This window comes from Pieris napi, chromosome 2 (genome assembly GCF_905475465.1).
Source record: "Pieris napi chromosome 2, ilPieNapi1.2, whole genome shotgun sequence".
Taxonomy (NCBI): domain Eukaryota; kingdom Metazoa; phylum Arthropoda; class Insecta; order Lepidoptera; family Pieridae; genus Pieris; species Pieris napi.
In genome coordinates, this window is record NC_062235.1 from 5,154,885 (window position 1) to 5,178,436 (window position 23,552).

At 33.3% G+C, this 23,552-nt stretch overlaps 1 protein-coding gene across 1 annotated transcript in view; it reads left to right on the forward strand.

Annotated features, from left to right (window-relative positions):
- LOC125063039 (calcium/calmodulin-dependent protein kinase kinase 2) overlaps window positions 1–23,552 on the forward strand; it is a 57,677-nt gene that overhangs the window by 15,682 nt on the left and 18,443 nt on the right. Inside the window, exons 2-6 of the mRNA XM_047669254.1 lie at window positions 15,332–15,400; window positions 16,038–16,224; window positions 17,255–17,308; window positions 18,096–18,266; window positions 22,840–22,987. Of these exons, the coding sequence (XP_047525210.1) occupies window positions 15,332–15,400; window positions 16,038–16,224; window positions 17,255–17,308; window positions 18,096–18,266; window positions 22,840–22,987 (629 nt within the window). The remainder of the gene's footprint in view (window positions 1–15,331; window positions 15,401–16,037; window positions 16,225–17,254; window positions 17,309–18,095; window positions 18,267–22,839; window positions 22,988–23,552) is intronic.

A 23,552-nucleotide genomic window follows, 5' to 3' on the forward strand; every position in this document is an offset into this window, starting at 1 on the left:
GTATCATTTAACATAAATTAGTATCAACTTTATACTCAACTATTTAATTATGGTAAGCATTTTTCTGTTTCCTCATAGTTGAAATTAAATGACAATAAAGAAAGAAACTGAAATTCTAAATTTCGAATAAAACAAAAACATATGATTCTCCGGTCTATCGCAATTACGAATTTCGCAATAAATGATTTAGATTTGCAAAACATTCCGGATCTATCTATGATGTCAAAGTTCCGTGCTATTCCCGTAAACAATGTTTACAAACGCGCCCATTATAGTTGAAGGAAGCAAACAATTCCTCACTAGACATAATAGCTTTTGCACACTGCAACTCGAACTCAAACAATAGTTGCAAATCATTAAAAAACTTGATTGTCATTTAATACGCGTTTTACTATCAGAATAGAAAATAACAAAAACATAAAAATCCTTTAATCATACACTTATTTTTGTATCAATATTGTCTTCGTATATATTACTTGAGGTTAAAAGTAAATTATCATGATTTTATGTCTATTTTTAAGTAATTAGTTATACGAGTATTTCGTTATTAGGAAGTTTCAGAGTTCATTCTAAGACAATAATTCAAAGCATATTGTCAATTATTTTGACAAGGTGTTCCTTCCGCGATTATTTACATAAATTTAAATAAGTTAGATTTTATGTTAAATTATTTGTTTACGTAGTTGTTTTTGATAATAACAGTAATTTAATTGTCGTCCTTGTCTTAAACCATTACATGTAAAAACAAAGTTGAATTTTGTCATGTTACGATACATTCCATCTCCGGGGAAATATGTTGCCGACCTCGAATATCACAGATGTAACGTTTAACACCTCTGTCAACACATGAACCATAAGGTCGGTTTAATAGTTTTAATATTCGAATAATAAAAATAATTAAATACGTATTTATCTGTTTAAAATACTTTTACTTTTTATCGTTCATAGTGATGACAAATTTCAAATTAAATAAAAATGCCATTCATGTCCCAGAGTATTAATAAACCTTTGATCTAGCCTCATTTATGAATAAATATAAAAGCGGAGTACCTAATTTCCTAAAAGAAATAAAGACAAGGTCAGAATACAATTTTTTGTATTCTGACCTAATTTAAGTACCACCAGATATAAATTCATCTTTACTGGACTTCTTAATACTGGATTTTCAACCACTGGAAAGCACTACTATAAACGTCATTCATAATGAAATATTTAAATTCTACTTTAGCAAAACATTTTGAAAATCTTGTCTTGAGCCTTAAAAGTATTTTCTTTGAAATATATTAAAGGGATCACAGAGTCATTTTTGATTTTATTTAACACATGAAAGGATATTCATTGATTTGTAAATATAACGTTCACAGTATTCATTCTTGTCAATTTATTCGTTTGGAAAAGTTATCGGACAGATTTGAATATTCAATCCGATCATCCTTATTGAGTATTTACACCAAACATTGATTTAGGTAACTGTATATTGAATTATCAGAATCATAGAATAACTATTTTGAAGTAACAGCGACCATGCAAGTGATTTAAGCATACGCCGTGGCGTAGCGTGCATAGGCGTCGGACATTTTTACACTTTTATTTCACACTAGTAGACTCGGCCAAGCTTTGCTGTGGCTAAGATTTTTGTTATATTACGTAGTAGTAAACTATTCAAGAGAAACGGCAGGAGAACACCAATCCACCATGCTTTTTTGGCGGTTATGCCATTAAATTGTAGCTTATGTGAAACGTTGGTATTACATATATAGTTTTCGCAGCGCACGCGATTGAAGGAATTTTTTTGTTTATTTTTTTACACCTTGAGTTAGATTATTCAAGTTTTAGTAAGCATCCCTAATTTTTTTGAAAATGAAACAATGCCTATGTCACTTGGGAATAGTGTAGCTTGCCAACGGCGAAAGAGTTTTTGAAATCGGTCCAGTAGTTTTTAGCCTATTCATTTCAAACAAACAAAAAATCAAATCTTTTCTCTTTATAATATTAGTATAGATTGTCTTGATGAAATATGACGGCATATTTTCGTGTTACTAACTAATTCTAACTAATTGATGTTTTGACATTTTTCTTTACAGAAATATAAAAAAGTCACACAACACATGTCGTGTCATCTTGCTTTTCGTTATTAACTGTCATTAGAACCTAACACATCGTTATCTGCAGTTCATGCTACATGAAGCAGTAAAAAATAGTCTAGTAAAACCTCACAAAATTCATGTTTTACATTCAGTAAATTTGCCTTAAGTATAGTAAATGACGGCACTGAAACATTATTAGCATAAACATAAACAGTGCTTTGTTGAGGTTCAGATAATTTAATACTTCCACAGCGTTGAACCGAGTAATGACTTGGGGCGACTACACATCTCGCTTATTGCTAACTAGCTCTCGCCTCGCTACAGTCTACAATGTATACCAGAACACATCATGTTATTTCTAGACAATTCAGTATTGATTTACCTTAGAAAGTATATATTTATAGTCCTCTGTGTGACCGCATTTTGCACACTACATATACGAGTATTTATCTCTTTTTAATACTGCCTTGCGATTCTGTAACTCACTTTTCGAACTCTCACAGCGGTTTTCACAGCGGCGGTCGCGCTCAAATCAGTCGTAAAGCAGTAATTTTACGATTTGGATTTCGAAAAGTGAGTTACATAATGAAGTTATTTGATAGGTGATCACATCATTAATATTTTATTAATATGATTTTATTTCAAGGTAGAATAAATGCTACCTTTGTTAAAAGTGAATTTATAATAGAAAATATTTTGTCTAGGGACAAAGCTTTATCAGAAATAATTTAGATGCAAATACATAACACATCAGTTATATAATAGACAAAAGTTAATTACTCTAATTATTATAAGAGGCCAGTATCGATATTGGTTGCGTGTTTTATAAACGAAGGCCGAAGGGATAAAAATAGATGTGTCTAGGCCCCAATTCGATTCGGTTGGACAAGCATACACCACAGCGCTGATGGTTTCTGATACCAACACCAGAAAGCTAACAGAGACAAAATGTTTATTCACATAGAATCGTACATTACCCTAAACGCTTAAACATTAAACCGTGACTGTACTGATTTAGTTTTAATTAGGTTTTTTGAAGTTTTACTTGTTATAAATTTTTACGATGCGTGCGCACACCATCACAATAAACCGACAGCCTGAAGTCAGCTATAGTCAACATTTTAGTTTTTTTTTGTTTGTGTCGTATTTCTACAAACGTAGAAAAAAAATGTTGAAAAGATTTTTATCTTGTTACGCCAAAGAAGTATACCTTCTAACGCGTGTACATAAGTACACACACGTTTTTTTTTTGTAATTAATGTATATTGGTGTGTTCATGAACGCACTCTGCACCAGTAACAGACAATTTTAATGCAGTTCTCTCAAAGGAGTTGCTTTAGTTCAACATGTGATTTTGTGATTGTTGCCAGCAATTTATTTTAGTCACATTTTTTTTTTTTTTTCTTAAATTCTTAAATTTTTTATATTACCTACGCAGAAAGCCAGTCGGTAAAAAATGTGATTCCACCTCACTAGAGCCTCTAGTGTGCATACAACCTTATTAATTTTATTTTATACAACAATAGCCACATTTAACCTCTCTGATATTAAATAACACTTAATATCCGATTAATAAAATTTATTATTAATGGTAGCAAAGATCAAATTAATTTTCCCTCTGGGTTTTTCCATGCTCGGCGTATAAAGGGAAGACTCCGTAGTAATGATAAAATAAATTTTATATTTACAGAACAAGCAATTCAATTTGTCTGTATAAGAGTTTTTAAGCTTAAACTTTTTATTAAAAAAATTATACCTTGAAATGTGTCAATAAAATTTACTTATTAATTATTCAAGTCCTATTCATATGTATCAAATTGAGATTAAGATAATTACAATCTATATCTATACAAGCTGACCCGTCAAACTTTGTTTTGCCATGTACCTATATGATTAAATTGAATAAAAATAACTATCTACTATAATAAAAAATAGGGATTAATCGTAGAGAGGTGAAAATTTAAATTTTCAAAAAAATTAAAATTTCGTCCAAAAAATAAAAATAAAATGTTAGGGGTGGAGAACCCTTATAACTTAGGGGTATGAAAAATAGATAGTAGCCGATTCTCGGACCTACTGAATATGTATATAAAATTTGATAAAAATCGGTCGAGCCGTTTCGGAGGAGTTTAACCACAAACATCGCGACACTAGAATTTTATATATATAAGATTTAATATGACGTACTAAAGGTATAATATTTGCAAATATAATAAGAGGAACTCTGTGCCTGACATTAACGCGTTAACAACGTTACGTAGCACCAATAAAACTGTAATGGTAGGGGAGCCCAAGAGGGGATTTCGGGATTTACTCAAGCGCGGCAGATTAATATATAGGGGGATACCTTGTACCCGGTTAAGTACCTCCACAAAATATGAGGCCCATATATAAAGCCGCACGTGAAGGAGACAGGATCAGTTTAGTAAAAAAAAATTGACCATCAGAAATTCCCGAGCGCGTCAGATTAAGGTAGGGTGAGTTAATTACATCCTAAAAAGTGTATATTCCACTAATCTGACAATTTGAGAGTGACGGAAAAAAAGGGGAGGGCAACAAAGTTGTAAAAAAAAACCGTCATCTCGACATTCTCGAGCGTAGCTAATTTTTTTTTATTTTGAAGGAAATAATTCAAGAATAATGAAAAATATATAATCTGACGATTTCCGCAAGCCGAAATAACAAAAAATCGTCGATAAAGTTAAATGCGTGCAGCTGCGTGGTGCCTACATTTCCTTTAACCAATCGGAATCTACTAAACGGCGTTCTAAATATTTCCCTCAAAATTACATTTCCTGTGAATTTGAACCGATTCGGACCGATAGATTTTGAGAAATTTTGAAAAATCTTAAAAAAATAAGAAATATTTTTTTTAAAGTGGTTTCTTTATCGATCAACTTCAAAAACTAATCCGCCTTTGAGCTTGAAAAACCACGTCGATCGCCACCAAGCTGGTCAAAAGCGGTTGATTCGTTCGAGAGATATCGTACACGAAAGAAACCCGAAAAAGTGTTTTTTCGGGATTACTCCGAAATTTGTGGTTCGATCAATTAAAATTGCAAAATTATTTATGAGGATGATAAAACTGCGTCGAATGCCGCCAACCGCGTGAAAATTGCTTGATCCATTCAAAAGTTATTGCGGTTTGAAAATTCCAAAAATAGTGTTCTATGAAACTTCTATCAGACTTTCGAGCTGGGAGAGCTCAAATGCATAGAAATGTTATTTCTTTGAACTCAGCGAGCTCAAAATATCAATTTTAAGCGCCCAGGAATAGAATTAGCGGGAAGTTGCAGGGATGGCCCTTTAGGTGAACCGTTTTTCTATTTTTTTTTTGTCAGATCAGGCGAATCCCTCTAGATAATCGTCAGATTATGAGACAGTACGTTTAGAACATAAAGATGAACCACATATATCTTAATCTGACGCGCTTGAGTATTTCAAAATTGCGATTTTTTTTTGCAAATTAAGAAAATGGCTGTGGGTTTGCGTCCCATCGAAATCGTCAGATTAGTGAATGAGAGCTTTTTTTTGGTGCACTTAACACTCCCTTAGAAAATCTGACGCGCTCGATAATTTTTTTTTTTTTTTAATTTTCAACCCTTAAATACAACCACCCGCATCATGCAAACGATCAGATTAACATACGTACATTATTAAAAATACGTAGGGCATAGATGCTATCAATATCTGACGCGCTCGAGGATGTCCATGCAACAGTTTTTTTTTACATATTTAACAATCTATAGCCGCTTCCCCCACCGATGAAAAGGAATTTATCATATAACATTTTTTTCTTCTTTTTATCTAAGCTTTGCATCCCAATAGGTCTCTACGACGCTCGAGTAAATCCCCATTTAGCATCGTGGGCTCCCCTACCATAATAAATAAACTCAATTCAAGTTCGTACTCTCGACGCCTCTACACAGTGAAATAAAAAATGTAACGACGTGATGTGGTTTTATAAATAATTTAATATTTTGTAGAAAAACACTAGCTTATGTCCGCTTAACTTAATCATAATTTATATGAAAAATACATTTTGACTTCAAACAACCCAATAGGCACAGTTTGACAAAGTATAATGCTAATCTTAAACTATTAGTAATATAGCTTAAATATGATGTTAGCAAAAGCCATTGAAGAGAGTGTCAGCTATTTGGTTTCATAATTTCGATCTTAAGGAGTCCCGATTGGGCTCAATTCCTATGGCCCCAAAGGTCCCTAAGGGTTTTGCAACCCGGTGGATAGTTTTCACGGTTTCAACTGAAATATCTGATGACAGAATTTATAAAGTATATATGTTATATGTAGAACCTCTATAAGTCGAACATCAAGGGAGACGCCAAAAAATTCGAGTTATAGAGTTTTCAACTTATGGAGGATTTCGACTTAGGCGGATTTTGATTCGACATAAAGAGTTTGAGGTTTATTCTTATAAATTTAAAAAAAATTGAACACCTGACACAAAGCAAGCAAACACGTGTTTCCATGAGTCATAAATTTATTATTGTATACTCCTAAAATGTTTTCTAAGAAACAATAGTGTACTCACATTGTCGGCAAGTTCTTAAAGTCTGTAACTTATTTTTGTTCGAACAATAGAGATAATAAATTCCAAATGATCAAGGTGTAAAGGTTGTAAAATAAAACGTTCCTATGTTCGAGATACAGAGGTCAAATTTAATTTTTCGAGTTATAGAGTGAAAATATGTACCAAAATGGCTTGGAGGGACTCGGTGATTATTTTGATTAACAGAGGGTCAAGATTTCAAGTAATGGAGGTTTTGGTGTTTTAAGGGAAGGGAACAAAACATTTTTTCGAGATTTGGAGGTTTTTGACTTATCGAGGTTCGACTTAACGAGGCTCTACTGTACATATAAGTATATACATTATAATACGATATTCTGACTAGGAATGTCGATAAATTTCTTTAAATCGGGAGCGTAATATGTTATGTTAATTATGTACGGGAGTTTAAATATTACTACTGTAATTTCCTATTTGGTGAACTAATCTTAGCGTGGGTGCTAGCACTTCAGGTGGTACTTTTTAAAGTGCACCTGTCGAAATCATTGAAGATAAGCCTTCAAAAACTCGACACGGACATAGTTAATCCGTTAGATACTGGACGTGGGACTCTCATTAACAACACCGCATTTCTGTTCAAGACTATTTCATACTAAATTCAAAAAAACGAAATTATTCTTATTGTACTCTTTTAATAAAATTTATCTTTCGTCTCTTTCGTATATTGTATTTACCGGATGAGAATAGATAGTTGTTAGTTAAAACAGTGCTTAATTATAAGAACGTTAATCTTCAGCGTATTGCTTTCAATCATTCATCGATTTTTCAAGTATTATTTACAGTCTTGGCCGTAATGTCTTAAATTCTACGTTAAGTATTTAAATTAGACACGAGATTTGTAAGGATGTAATCCTACGCGAATACAATATTAACAGAACGACTCGTATTAACCGGGATTTTGCGGCAGATCTCATTAATATCTGAGGAACCTACAGAAAGCTCCTACACAATTTTGTACCATCAAGTATATGAAAGACATTGATTACCCCGTAGATAATATTACCGATGTTTGCCTGTTAATAGTAACTTCGCCAAAATCGGTTGCGCTTTTTTTGTCGGAATTATGTTATTTTTTACTCTTAAAACTATTCATAAAGCAGCCAGTATTAATATTGTATTAAAACCTGCTTTGTAAGCGTATTTAATACTTACAGCAAAGCAATAACGTTCAAGAATTTGCGGAAACTTTACAAATTGTATGGAAAATTGATTCGTTCGAGCTGTCAAAACTTATCATATTATCGTTCTGACGTATACGAATACTTGACAAAAGTATCGTAAAGTTCGGGCTAAAAGGGGTTAAGGGTACGGGTTAAGAACGTAACATTCTATTGTAGAAAGGTATTTTAATATCCTAATTTATTTATGTCTATCCGGATGGCATTCCAGAGAAAAACATCTGTTAGAAAAAACTAACTAGTTTTTATTGACGTTTTTTGGCCATTAATTATGTTGCAATAATGTCAAGCTAATCAATATAATATATGCGTTAAAAATATACTTTATATTTATTTAAAGAACTTAGTAAACGTTTCTATATGTGTTTTAAATAAGCTGCAATTTAGTTAATATAACCCGAGCGAGTTAGGTTTCTAGAAGTTTATTCTCGTTAAAAACATTCTTAAATAAGAAAAAAAAGTAAAGTCGACGCTATTACTGCATCAAAGTCCACTGCTACTATTTCCCGATGCTAACTTAATGTTCATTAATTTAGTGTCAATGTAAAGTTTGTTAGTGGAAGTAGTAGTAGAGTTAGTAGGTACAACTTAAAATTTTTCAATGAAACAGCAATTTGTTGTCCACGCCCTAAAGACTGATCCATAGGGGTCACAGTTCTTCTAACCACTTTCAATGTCCTATAACAAGTGCGGCACTGTGCTCCCATTTTGTTGTATATATATAATATATACTAGAACTATTAGCACAGCTGTTAAATGCCATGAGCCTCTATTCGTTTGGTGCTCAAATTGATGTATTAGCGTTCAACAACCTTGATTATTGGATCTGATACACCAATTAGTATCGCTTCATTGTGAGATACAGTGAGTCATATCCAAATGTGATTGACCTTAAATACGCTTTGCTATCCTTCGCGTTTAATTGTACCCTACTTACATTTATTATTAAATGCCGTACAAAGAAATACTATACAATGTTGTGTTTTAAAAACAGTTTACAAAGGACATTAATTCCTTAGACTTATTGACAGTCATGTAGGCGAGTAAGAAGTTACACTTCTTTGGCTTTCTTTAGTTTTTTTTTAATATTAAATAATTAATAATAAATATTTAACGTTAATAATTTTATAATATTTAATATTTAGTATATTATTAATTAAATGAATAATAATAATAATTATTATTTATTATTTTATTATATTATTCATTCGATTTAACAACTAAGTATGTTTCATAACCTTTAAACTAAGTAACAATAGGTCTTTGTGAACAAGCAAGCATCGTAAAATTTCACTCTCATAAATTTTTCATAACGCGCCTAAAGAAGTATAACTTCAAAAATAATAGAATGCGCGCTGGTCCCATGCTTACCACACCATCTTCTTCATGAACGCCTACGCCCTGAACTGCTAACTGCTAAGTCATGTTTAGTTTTCTACCCCTAGACAGAGAACAAGATATCTTTTTCATTTAACAAACACCTTTCTCAAACAATAAATAAAATTTGTCATTACCATAAGTTATTTTCTCATATTGACGTTTTCAATCAAACAAAGGCCTCCTACAATAAATATATAACAAATGAAGATTTTAATAGTTTAAGTTTTCTTGTAGGAAAAATTACTAAATAGGTTGTTGGGGAGTAACAATAGCACAGACAATACAATACGTGCTATTATTCTGCCGAGGCGTACGCGAATTCATTACATCCATTTGTATTGTATGAATTCCTCACAATATGTGTGTGGGCTCGTACATAGACTGTAGACCAATGCATCTTCATATACATTTAACCAAGACTGATTCGTATACACTTCAAAAACAAATGCACATCGTAATCGCATGTTGGGGCACGTGATAATTAAACGCGTTGAAATCTGTCGTCCTATCTGTAGGCACCCATATCGGAATTAATATTAAAAGGAAACTTAATTGTTAAAAATAAAAGTCAACTCAAAGTCAATTATATTTTCTACTCCAAGTCACAGAACACTTGCGAATTCAGAAACTGAATTCTGAATCGGGTCAGTGGGCGTTCTCTTTTACAATTTTGCCTGAATTTTTGTAACTTCATAAAGATTGTTCTCTGGGTATCATGATGTATTTTACACTACAAATCGGCAGAAACTAATGCACGTTATACATAATACTACATAATTTCGTCATAAATATTGTATTGTATTCAGATCCGTTCATTAGCCTCTTTTTTTGGTCTATTTCTGAATGTAGGGCCGCTCCATCTTCCTCCAGTACGCCATGCACTGGCCTCTCTGCATCAACTACACCGTCATTCCATCTGGGTCCTATACGACATTGTCATTCCACCTAGTCGGTGGGCAGCCACGCGGTCTTTTGTTCTGCCGAGGTCTTCATTCAAGGAGCCTGCGAACCATCGGTTGTTCTAGGTGTTCTGTTATTGTAAGAATAAATAATAATTTACGATTTTTATTCAAGTCTAACTGACGGCTTGAAATCGTCGCGCAAGTAATATCGGGTGTCCCAACTAGAACGCAATTTTTAAATTTGACGCCATTCGAAGTGTCATTGTTTGACATTTCAACAATTGTTATTTTTTGCTAGTAGAAGGTACGAGGTTAGTAAAAATGGAGCGCTACACGAATGAACAACGCATTCTCATTGTGAAATTGTTTTACCAAAATGGTGAAAGTTTTGCGGCTACAGTTCGCAAATTGCGATCAATGTGGGGTCACAATAATGCTCCAAAAGAGTCAACTGTAAAAATATTAATGGATAAATTTGCCAAAACTGGATCTGTTAGTGATGTAAAGACAACAACGCGCCTTCGACCAGGTCGATCGACCGAAAATGTCGCAGCTGTACGTGATGATGTCGCTCAAACTCCATCCACCTCAATTCGACGCCGAGCTCAGCAAATTGGTGTCTCCAAATCCACTATGCAGCGAATTTTGACGAAAGATTTGCATCTTCATGCATACAAAGTTCAATTGACTCAGGAACTGAAGCCAGCTGACCATGGACAGCGAAGGGACTTCGTTAATTGGGTATTGGAGAGACAACATGAAAATGCTGATTTTGCCGATAAAATCATCTTCAGTGACGAGGCCCATCTTGATGGCTTCGTGAATAGGCAGAATTGTCGCATTTGGGGTGAGGAAAATCCTCGAGTGATTCACGACAAGCAAATTCATCCTCAACGTGTCACTGTGTGGTGTGGTTTTTGGGCTGGAGGAATCATTGGACCTTTTTTTATGAAAATGAGGCAGGTCAAGCGCAAACAGTCAATGGTGTTCGGTATCGTGAAATGATAACCAGTTTTTTCTTGCCCAGAATTGAAGAAATGAATGTGGAGGGCATGTGGTTTCAACAAGACGGCGCCACATGTCATACGAGAAACAATTCAATTGCTGCATCAGTCATTTCCCGGTCGTGTTATTTCGCGTTTTGGAGACCAGAATTGGCCGCCTAGATCGTGCGATTTAACACCGTTAGATTTTTTTCTTTGGGGTTTTTTGAAGTCGATGGTTTACGCGAATAAGCCGACGACGACTCAAGCCTTAAAAGAGGAAATTGGACGCTGCATTAAAGAAATACCGCAGCATTTATGCAAAAAGGTCATTGAAAATTTCATTAAAAGATCCCGTGTGTGCCAGCAAAGCCGTGGCGGCCATCTGCACGATATCTTGTTCCATACATAACCTCATACTGTCTTCTTTACGATATAGTAATGTTTCACGATTTTTTTTTTAATATCTGTGTTTTATTTAAAATTTAAAAATTGCGTTCTAGTTGGGACACCCAATATATGCATTAATAAATTGCGTCACTTTAACGAAAATCCGATTATTCAATCTGATTAAACTTATTTCATCAAAAAGAGACAACAGATGGTGCAAATAGTTGAGCCATTAACCTAGTTGTCAGTTCACAGATTAGTTAAAGCTGCCGTGAAATTCCATAGTTAAGAGATCTCCCAACGGGGCCCTATACATCGAGGAAATGTAAAATTTTAGACAAGAAGTATACACTATACTTGTGTATGGTACACAGTAGCATTTTTATTTCTAATGCCGTAAAATAAATATCGTTTTAAAATTGGATTAGTTCTATGATACAGTTTTTTATTATTACTAAGCCTTTAAGCCAGTATAATATATAAAAATTTATTTAAGTTACATAACCTAACTTAATCAAATACCCGTTTTAGATAAAATATTGCTCAATACTGTACTACTACTACTTCTACTAAACTATATGAATTATTTATAATGATATTCATTAAACAAATCTAAATCTATTTAAAAATATCATGTACAATTCAGATAATGTGAAAATGGTGGCAAAAAAAATGTGTATACTTGATGCCCCCAAAACATCAAACCATTCCTGTATTTGTCACCCGGGTCGAGCGATGTCCGGATAAAATGAGATCAAACCTGGCTTATATGTAACACGGATAAGCTCTACGTGCACACATGTTAAATTAATATTAAGTTTTTCATTTCCTTTTTTCCACGGGGACCTGACGTAATTTTCATAACTTTTACAAGAAAATATGTATTTTGATTCTTGATCTGTATTAATCCGTATCTAGCCTTCACAGGCTCCTCTTTAGGGAGTGTTAACGATAAAAAGGCTAAAGGATTTTTCTCTCTATACAGATCATTTACTGCCTTGCGATTCTGTAACTCACTTTTCGAACTCTCACAGCGGTTTTCGCCGCGGAGATCGCGCTCAAATCAGTCGTAAAGAAGTCATTTTACGATTTGGGATTCTGAAAGTGAGTTACAGAATCGCAAGGCTGGTCTGTAGTGATAAAAAGCATTGCGACAAAACTGTCATGACTCAAAAATCAAAAACGTGTCCTCTTGACCGAGGGGATCAGCTGATCAGGACCAGATTACGGTTACATTGAGTTACGGGTCAAACAAATATAACTTTTTATTATATATGAAAGAGTTTTTAGTTTTGTTGTAAAAAGAAACGAAGAGAGAATAAACCCGGTGGAGGCAAGCGGTGAATTGTTAAGCGGCTTAATGAATAAATTAGATGCTGCAGCGGTTGAATATTAATTTATTTCGTAGAACAGTTCTTGGCTTTATTACCTTTGCAGAATTACGAAGCCTTTGAGACTTAAATGTAGTATTCGCTTATCAGCTTTTCGATGATAGACGCCCACTTAGTTGTATTCAATTAAAGATAACTAACTTTAATTATTTTCAACTATAATGCCGGCACGAAATGGTATTGAAATTGACAAACTGATTTTATAATTGAAGTGATTTAAAGTTAGTCAAATGTTTTAGTAATCGATTTAGCTACAAACTAGATACCTACTAGAACTTTTAGGTAGAAATCTAATAAATGTTCATTCATTGAAGTAGATACAAATTTTGTTCTATTAATATATTATATTATATTATATTATATTATATTATATTATATTATATTATATTATATTATATTATATTATATTATATTATATTATATTATATTATATTATATTATATTATATTATATTATATTATATTATATTATATTATATTATATTATATTATATTATATTATATTATATTATATTATATTATATTATATTATATTATATTATATTATATTATATTATATTACAGTTATTTAAAGTTCGATATTTCAGGTTGAGGTGTTTAGCTATGGAAAATAAATAAACAATGTATTTTTTGTTTGAATTCATTATTCTGTTGTCTGTAATCATTTAACATGTTAGGGTCGATAATTAGCGCCAACAGCCAAATTAACAAAATTACGTAATTTTGTAACACTTTTGATATATGCAGTAGTTTTTATGAAGACCAAGAATGAGCAGTGTTGGTCTAGTGGGTTCAACGTGCGACTCCCATCCTTGAGGTCGTAGGATCGACACAACGGCTGTGCACCAATGAACTTTTAGAAGTTATACTTCTTTTGGCGCGTTACGGAAAAACTATGAAATTACAAATAAATTCACAAAAAACCGACACCTGTAGTTAGCTATAGTCAACATTTTAGTGTTTCTATTGTTAGTGTCGTTTTCTACAAACGTAGATAAAAGCGAAAGATATAATTTTTGAAAAGACTTTTATCTTGTTACGCCAAAGAAGTATAGCTTCTAACGCGTGTTCATAAGCACACACATGTTTTGTTTTTTTTAATTATCTTTGTCTTTAACAATCGCTCGTACAGTGATGGAAATCTCTAGATCAAACAAGTGAATGCCGTGTGTCAGGCACAGAAGTCTAATCTTCTTACCTATTAGAATAACGATCACGAATTTTAATTTATGTCTTCCAAGAATTTCAGGCTTTTCTATTGTCTGCCTTTATTGGTCAGTGTATGACAAAAATATTATTTTATTACTATTAATTTCATGTAATGTTTCTTATTCAATTTTGTGTTATAAAGGAAACGTATATCATATGTTATGAAATAAAATTGCAGAACAAAATAGTATCATTAATATTGTAGAATATATTAAGTTGGTATTCCGCGCAGTCCGCAATATATCCACCACTACGTAGTGGTCTGTAAAATATTCAGTCTTGCACCGAGTGTATAGAATAAAATAGTGGTTTCTTTGTTCAAAACACGAATTTTCCCTTTTCCTATTCTCAATTTATGGTCAAATCAGTGTTACTACAACTGTAATGTAAATAAAATAGGTGATATAATATCTTTTTAGTTTATGACCTCTTTATAGCCAAATCAGCAACTTGAAACTAATCTAATATAATAAAATTCTCGAGTCACAATGTTCGTTCCCATACTCCTCCGAAACGGCTAAACCGCTTCTTATGAAATTTTTATGCGTATTTCTAAGAATCGGCTACTATCTATATTTCAAACCCCTAAGTGATATGGGGTGTCCAGTGTCCACCCCAAAATTGTTATTTTAATTTTTCGGTATCTTTTTTTTATTTTTTATTATGCTGCATTAAAAAATATATACAACCCTTAATTTTAATTTTTATTATACATAGTAGATGGTTATTTTTATTGAACTAAAAATGTTTCCTAGAAATAATATATATATGGCAAAACGACGTTTGCCGGGTTAGTAATATGTATGTGTCAACGTAAACACTGAAACTTTGGATTCTGATTTGGGCGAAACAAAAATTGTTTTGGGAAGACAACAAATGTTTAATTAATATCCAAAAGAAAAGACACTTAACACAAAAATATCCATCCTATACCCTACGTGAAAAAAATACAATCGAACAATGAACGAATTAGTTTAAAAGCTATTTCAATTTCGCCTGAAAGAAACATCAGTTCTACGAAAAGTTCAAGCACAAGTAAACTAAAAGTTGAGATGGTTCCACGATAATTTAATACGACAGCGAAGTTTATAAAGAAGTAGACGATTATTAAAAAATCCCAACATTTCAACGTCTCTTCAAACAGCGACCAACGAATAAAATGTATAAGAAGTCTTGACTTATTATTTATTATTACTTAAAGCTTAAACTATGTTATTTCAGACATTCAGCCGTTGATGTTGTTGGTGAGGCCAAAAGGGACCAAAGATGGCCGACATCGGACACAGACAGGTAATTCCACATTTTTATTTGTATTTGCAATTTGTGTGTTTGGACAATATTTACATTTTTACTAAGCTCTCTTATCTTTTGTATGTGATGACCGCAAATTGCCTCAAAATCATTATATGTAAAAATTGTTTCTTATTAAACATCAAACGCTTGTACCATTGAAAAGTGAGATATTCTTACAAAGTTAATTAAATAGGTATAGTATAATGTCTACGCCTTAAGTATTGATCAAAATTAATTAATTTAGAATCCGTTTCAAGACACAATATAATTTAAAACGGCGTTAGAAAAATGAATCCAAACAAGTTTACTATAGTTTAATGTATTTTTGCTTCTGAGAGCAGAGTAACAACGTGCGACTCTCATCCCTAAAGTCTTAGGTTCAAACCTTGGCTGTTCACGATAGACTTTTCTTTATGAGCGCTTAACACTCGCTCGTTAGACGAAAAAAAAACAACATAAGGTAACCAGCATGTCTTAACCCACAACCCACAAAATTTCGGAGAGCGGATTACAAATTTCACTACTAGTCTAGAAAAGCAAAAGATCACAACACAGAAATCTGAGACCGAGAGTTTTAGCGCCACTTTTTGTACGCTTCTAACACTTATGAGAGTTTTTAATCTACAATCCACAGATTATCTGCCTACCCAAGCGGTGATCGATCAAATCTCCTACGCTCTCACGCGGCTAAATCGGCAGAATGCAGTCAAGGGTCTCCGCGCGCGAGGAGAGTACCAAGGGAGTCCCGGAGAATTTCACTTGCGCAGGCACCGGGCTATGTTCAGCTTAACCAATACAGACTGCTTGAGCCCATTGGACAGGTATAGATAATAGTAATTATAACTTACTAACAATCAGACTCATAGGGTAAGGTTCATAGACAATTAGTGTACCTCTACATGTCAAAAATATATAGGGTCTTTTTAGTTCTTGTTTTTAGAGATTTTATTAGTCTTCCCGCTAAGTTTCTTGGATGAGTACACTATAATTTAATTAATGTTAAGTCCAATCCACTAACTGAAAAATAGTTTTCAACGTACCATGATTTATATATATTTTTTAACTAACTTTTTATGTCTTCATTTAGTTACCTACATGGATAAATAATACAATGATTTCATTCCTTAGACTAAGCGAAACACGCTTAAATTTGTATAATTCGGTTAGAATTTTGTACCGATTAATATACAATAAATATTAATGTTGATTAAGGTAAATGGTAGCATTAGATTTTTTTTTATGGCTCTGGCACGATTTGTGCATTAGCCAGCGTCAAGTATAGGATTTTTTATAATTCGTGCTTGTCTTTAGAAATTCGACCGCGTCCTCCATGTACGGTTTAAGCACTCGCCCGGTACCGCACAACCCTCCCAAAGGCCGAGAACAAATTTAAATTGAATTAAAACTTGCCCTCGAACCGGGAATCGAACCCGGTACCCCTCACCTAGCTGCCACCTAATAATACCGCTAGGCTATGAGGCCCCTAGCATTACAATTAATGTAACTTATAGCTCTGCCTATGGCTATTCTATGTATATCATTTCACTATGTTTAAAAATTAGTCAATACAAGAGAAGATTCATGACGTGGCTTATTAAACAATATAAGCTATGCGTTCTCTGTTACCTGTCTGTTCAAGCTAATCAGTAAAACAATAAAATTTTCTAAGAATAAACCGGCAAAGAGATTGATAATCCAGAACAATTTTTTTCTATATAGAATGTAATATAAATAATATAAAGTACCTTTTAATCAGTGAAGAACTTGAAAAAAATAACATGATTTGACTACTTGACTTTTTAAACTTTTCATGTATATTTATTAAACTTGTATTATAAACTTTATTTTCAGGGTTCCTATGGAATCGTTAAGTTAGCATATAATGAAGAAGATGATACGCATTATGTAAGTAGCTGGAGTAAAAGCATTATTAATATCCACCCCTTTGAAATATGTTTACACTAGAATCGTAGACGAGGTAGTAAGCCATTACTAGTTTGACATGTGTCTGCAGCGAAACAACTAATTTATTCAAGAATTACTTAATATAATTACTTAATATAAAGTTAATAACTTATTCAGAAACTTAATTATGGCACAGTGGTGCAAGTATTAACAAATCAAACCTTTTAAGATAAATGGACATTTTAACACCTAGACCTTGTCGTGTCTCGAAAATACGATTTCTAGGCACAGAGATTGATAAAAATGGTGTAGCATCGAAAAACTTTAAACATAAAAAAGAGCTTTCGGTCAATACAGATTCTGGTTTCAGCTACGCCTTAGTAAGCTCAGCGTTACCTTATTCATAGACGTACTATAAGCCTCAAATAACTATTCAATGTACTACTTCACTCTCGCTCGTATTACTTTGCAAACAATGAAAATTCATTGTATTACTACACACACTTTGGTATCTAAATTACAAATTCAATTAGGAAAACATGACCTGTTATTTGGTGAAACCAGCTGCCCACAAGTATTTCCGACCCATTTAACTTAGGGTCCTTCAAGAAAAGAGTGGCAAGTCTAAAAAGGCCGGAAACGCACTCGCTAGCCCTCTGACATTAAGAGTATGCATGGGCGATATCACTTTACATCAGTTAAGCCCATTTTCCCCTGTTATATACAAAAAGGCCATCTAATTGTATCTATATATTAATACCTAATAATATAGTCAAATTGTTTACAGGCAATGAAAATTCTATCGAAACGCAAATTGATGCGTCGCGCGGGTTTGTTTGGGCGGGCGCCGCCCCGCCGCCCGGGCCCGGGGCCGCCACCTGACCCACTGCAAAGCATCTACAGGGAAATAGCCGTGCTCAAGAAACTGGACCATCCTAATGTAGTTAAGTTAGTTGAGGTTAGTTGCTCCGATTTTCATTTAATAAGCATCCACCGCACAGTTAAACTAAATTTAGTGAGATAACTTTCTTGGTAGTAGCTGCTACCCGCTACATCTGCGTAGAATAGTACCAGATAATTACTTACTTATGAACATATGTGATCCATGTATTTATGAAAAAAAATATTTCGATTTGCCATTGTTTCAGTTTGATAAGCACCGATTGGTAGAATTGGTTAGAAAAATACTGATTATTATCGATTGATTGAATTTTTAAGTCGAAAATAAATAGTAAATAATAATAATAGATTAGTAGGACGTACAATATTGTGGTGGTTTTGATTTGCGTTCCCTAGACAATCTAATTCTTAAAACTCCTACTCATAAAAATTAATTCTATCACTCCTTCTTTACTGTGCAAAGTATCCTGCTATGGAATTCCTCAGACGAGCTCAGTCTTTAAATTTATTTTAAAATCTTCTTTTTGATCATTTTTCTTCTGTCTCGTAATTAGCAACTGCTTATATATATATTAATTGTGACTCAATTAACCCTTGGAATAGCTTTTACATTTTTGTTAATTTATTTATTTTTTTGTATTTTCTTTAGATTTTACTTTATTTTAGTTATAGGAAATATTATATTATTATGTTATTTTGAGTTTTTTTTTTTTGTAGTTATGCACTTCTTGTACTTTACCCTCTGTACCCATTTTAGGGTTGCCTGGAAGAAATCGCTTGTTAGCGATAAGGCTGCCCGTTGCCTAATAACTTATGTAACCTGCTTTTTTCATAATATGTATGTTTTTGTATAAGGTAACGAAGTGTACCTAAATAAATAAATATTTGTTTAAATATAAGTTCGTATAGTAAATGGATATGCCCAATTTCATCAGACGCCTTCAAGCGGTTTGCGCGTGAATCCACAGAACACATCCAATCAACGTGAGTTTGATAAAATATTAAACGATAACGTAGTGCGTCAAATATTTAATAAATATTTTAGATTTCCGTTAGATTAACAGTAAGATACTTTTTTGATCTATTTTAGAGATCATGGCAAATGTATGTCAATTTTTTTTATCATCCACTCCTATACGTTTTGATACTTCAACTAGCCGGTCTCATATTCGAATTTTTTCTCATCACTAGGTTTCATACAAGTATTAATCAGTGACGTATTTCTGTTAGCTAGTTTGATGTAATGATATTTTCAAATTTTTCTGATAAGGGTAACAAATTCATCAATCTAAACTTCCACACTTATAATATCATTACAATAGGGTAAAAAGTTTTGATTGATGAATATTTTATACTTATAATGCAAATTGAAAACCACGTCGATCCAGTTACTTTAATTTCAATTCCGCTTTTCAAATTTGAATCAGCAATTTAAATGTGGCATTTATTTCATGTGATGATAAATTAATTATTGAATATACAAAGAGCGATTCAACTCAGCAACGAAATATAATGTTTACCGACAGAAAGTACACTTTTAGCTTCTTTGGATGAACGGTGATCTTATCTTCCTTAAATAGCTTAAGGTAGCAGCTAAAGTGTTGTTGGCTTCAGGGACTCTCATTACTGAAGTCGTAGTTTCAAACCGCAGCTGTGCACCAACGGTTTTTCAGACTATATTTGCGCATTTAATACTCGCTCCGACGATAAAGGAAAACATCGTGAGGAAATTGACATGACCCAAAAATTTGACAGTACTCGTACTTGCCTATTATAAAATATATGATCACAAAACAGTGACACCAATCGGAGGCCCAGACCTTAAAATGTTGTACCACTGGTTTCTTTAATGTCTTAAGAAATCGTAAATTTTTAAGAAAATCTTCTTGCTTACTAACATATTAGCTAGTGAGCAATTTTATACCTTTTGGCGTAATTTTAATTTTCCACAATAGAATTTTAACACGCCAGATTTTTTCTTACCTTTGACATCACTGGAAGCCTAAGAATAATAAATAAGATGTAATAAATAGTTTATAAACAACTCATTCAAAATAATTATGCTAATAGAAATATCGATATTGCGAAACAAAACACATCGATGCGTTACCGAATGAGTCTCACGGGAAATTACTAGTGACACGCGCGTTCAATATCGAAGATAATTTAATACACAATCATGCATATGTCCAGTGAGGCTGCACAAGTATCTGTCCTGGCCTGATTTCTCTTGTTGTTCTACTAACAAGTAGTGGTTGAAGAATTTGGGATCTAAGGCGTGTTTAGAGTCGAGATAAGTGTCGAGGGTAAGGTAAGAGTAAGCCCTCAGATTCAGAGACAACATAGCGCTAATTGCGACTCCAATAGTATATAAAAAAATATTGAATCTTAATATCCGATATTGATAAATCGCGATTTGTTTCTGTATCTTCCCTTAGAGCTAAGATATCCCCTTTACAACCAAGGATATCAAAATTATACACATTGAATAACCGAAGCGCTGGCTGGACATAAAAAATGTTGTTAGAATAATTATGTTGAAACGCAATACAACTAATTATTCCTGGAATATATGACTACAATGAAATTATATCGGATATTCATAAAATAAAACGATATCAAATTATGACAAATTAACAAAACTATTGTTTAAAACCATTTCACATAGGTTATGTAAACCCTCTTTGGAAGGGTGTGTCTGCTAATTTTTTTTTAGTAAGCAATGGAATTTCATTCCAAGTTTTGTTGGTATACGTAGAATCGCTCTAAAAAGAGTTATACGAAAATTAAATGTAATAATTGGAACTACTACGATTTCATAGCCACTTTTAGCGAAGGATTTTAATTATATTTTCTCAGTATTCAATCTTATTTCAAAGTTCAAAGTTTATTACCGTTTTCCTTTGAAACCCTTACATAAATGGACCGGTATTAACTCAACGGAAATGAAATGCAGTAGAAGTTATCGTCGGCGAGGATTTTTAGAAATAATACAATGTTTGAAGTATCCTACATAGCATAGTTTTAATCCAGACCTATTGAACAATACGTGTAAACGAATAGTTAAGAAAACAATATTGTTGTTGTTTTCACAATTTCTGTGAATGAATGTTGTATACGCGCTATGGGCCGACTATTTAAATAATAATTAAATTAATAATAAAAGAAACATATTCTTCCATATTATTCTTACATATTATTCTTTGGATACTTATTTCATAAAGGATATTAGTATGATTGAAAGGCTTCAAAGAAAAGCCACGAAAATGATCAGGTCACTCAGGAAGAAATCTTATAATGAGCGTCTGAAAGCACTTGACCTTACTGATTTAGGAAGTAGTAGATTAAGAGGAAATCTCATTGAAACCTATAAAATCCTCACTGGCCACTATAATTTTCCAGGAATTGAGAAGCTCTTTATTTTAAGTGAAAATACACATTTGAGGGATAGTTCTTTAAAACTTAAGACCACTAAACATAACACAAATTCCCTAAAGAACTTTCTCCCAAACCGAGTAGTGGCCGACTGGAATAGGCTTCCGGAAAGTGTAATCAGTGCACCATCTTTGAACTCCTTTAAAAATGGATTGGATAGTTTCTTCAAATCTCAAAATACACGCGCATCAGCTTATTAAGCTGCTAGTGTGTTTATATACATAATAATAATAATATTTATATATCTAGGAGACAAACAGTAATCATAACAATTCAATTATGCTGAGCCAATTACAACCACAGCACACACGCATTACACACTCGAACCGAATGGGAAAAGGGAAAAACTATTTTTTGTTGATATCTCTCATTATATTTTTTATTTTAATTTTTCTTGGAATATTGTTATTTTGTATGTTTTGGTCTGTCTTATTATAGAAAATAGAATAAAACTATATATTTTATTTTTCTATTTAAAAAAAGGTTCGCCAGCATGGATTACAAAGATAACAATTAAAGCCTCGTATCCACTTGAGCATGCTCGGGCGAATGAGCCGCTCATTCGCCTGAGCATGCTCAGAGGAACAAAATGAATATTTTGGTCGAACGAGCCTCAACATTGAAAAAGCTGCGCTCAGGCTGCTCGGTGGTTTGTTATTCTGCTTCAGGTTCCTCGAACAGAAAGTGAATGGCTAGATATATCACGAAACTTCGAAAAAAAATGGAACTACCCTCATTGTGTTGGGGCAATGGATGGCAAGCATATTCAAATCATAGCACCGCCCCATAGTGGAGCTGAATATCGAAACTATACGCATCAATTAATGTTAAACAAGTCTCGTTATCCCACAAGACACTCATTTTTCAAATAACAGAAAAAGTAAACGTAGTTGAAACTCGGGGAATTCGACGCGCTCGCCTCAAACGCAAAAACAACCGTCCACACTGAGCGCCGAGCGAATACTGAGCGCCTTTGAGCACGGACAAAAACCGACAAATGCCGGCTCGCCCTGAGCGCGCTCGGATTTGCTCGGACCGAGCGTGCTCAGGCGTCTCCACTTGAGCGGCTCGGCCAAATGAGCCGCTCATTCGCCCGAGCATGCTCAAGTGGATACGAGGCTTAACTCTTTAACAGGCAAACACAGCATCTTGTAGCACTGTTTTTAATCTATTTCCATACCGTCTTTCATTTGCAGGTATTAGATGATCCAGCAGAGGACCAATTGTACCTAGTTTTCCAGCTACTGGAGGGAGGACCTGTGATAGATATTCCCACAGACAACCCCCTCAGCGAGCAGTTGGCAAGAAAGTACTTCAGGGACGCTTTACTGGGCGTTGAGTATCGTAAGTAAGATCATTCATTAAAATCTATGTCGGAGCAATATATGTTTATGTGTAGCCGTATATGTTATTAAATAGTTTCAAGATATGAAAATTGTTATACATGTTTTTATTTCTAGTTTAAAACATTGATATAATATCACTTATATAATAATAAAATAATATACATTGAAATAAATAACTAAACTTAACATACACTAAAATATATCATTAAAAGGAGTCCCTTTAGGCAAGGTTCCGAAGATACTGGCAGCGTTCCCCCTTTAAATTGCTAGACTAATTCTTTGTCCGAGGTAGCTGCCAGATCTTCGGTCTCCTGTGATGTCGACTAACCTTTTTGAAATTTCTAAAATAAAATAAATAAATAAATAATTAAATTATGTCACAGGGCGTACTTAACGACGTAAATCATCGCTTTCAATATTATTTGGAATTTCACGTGTGTAGATCCAATAAAATTAATAACAGGTAAAGTGATAATATTTCAACAAACCCTTTCGCATCATAACTTAGTTTTCCATAATTTTCACTTGAAGCCCGTACTGTGCTACGATAGCAATGGGAATGT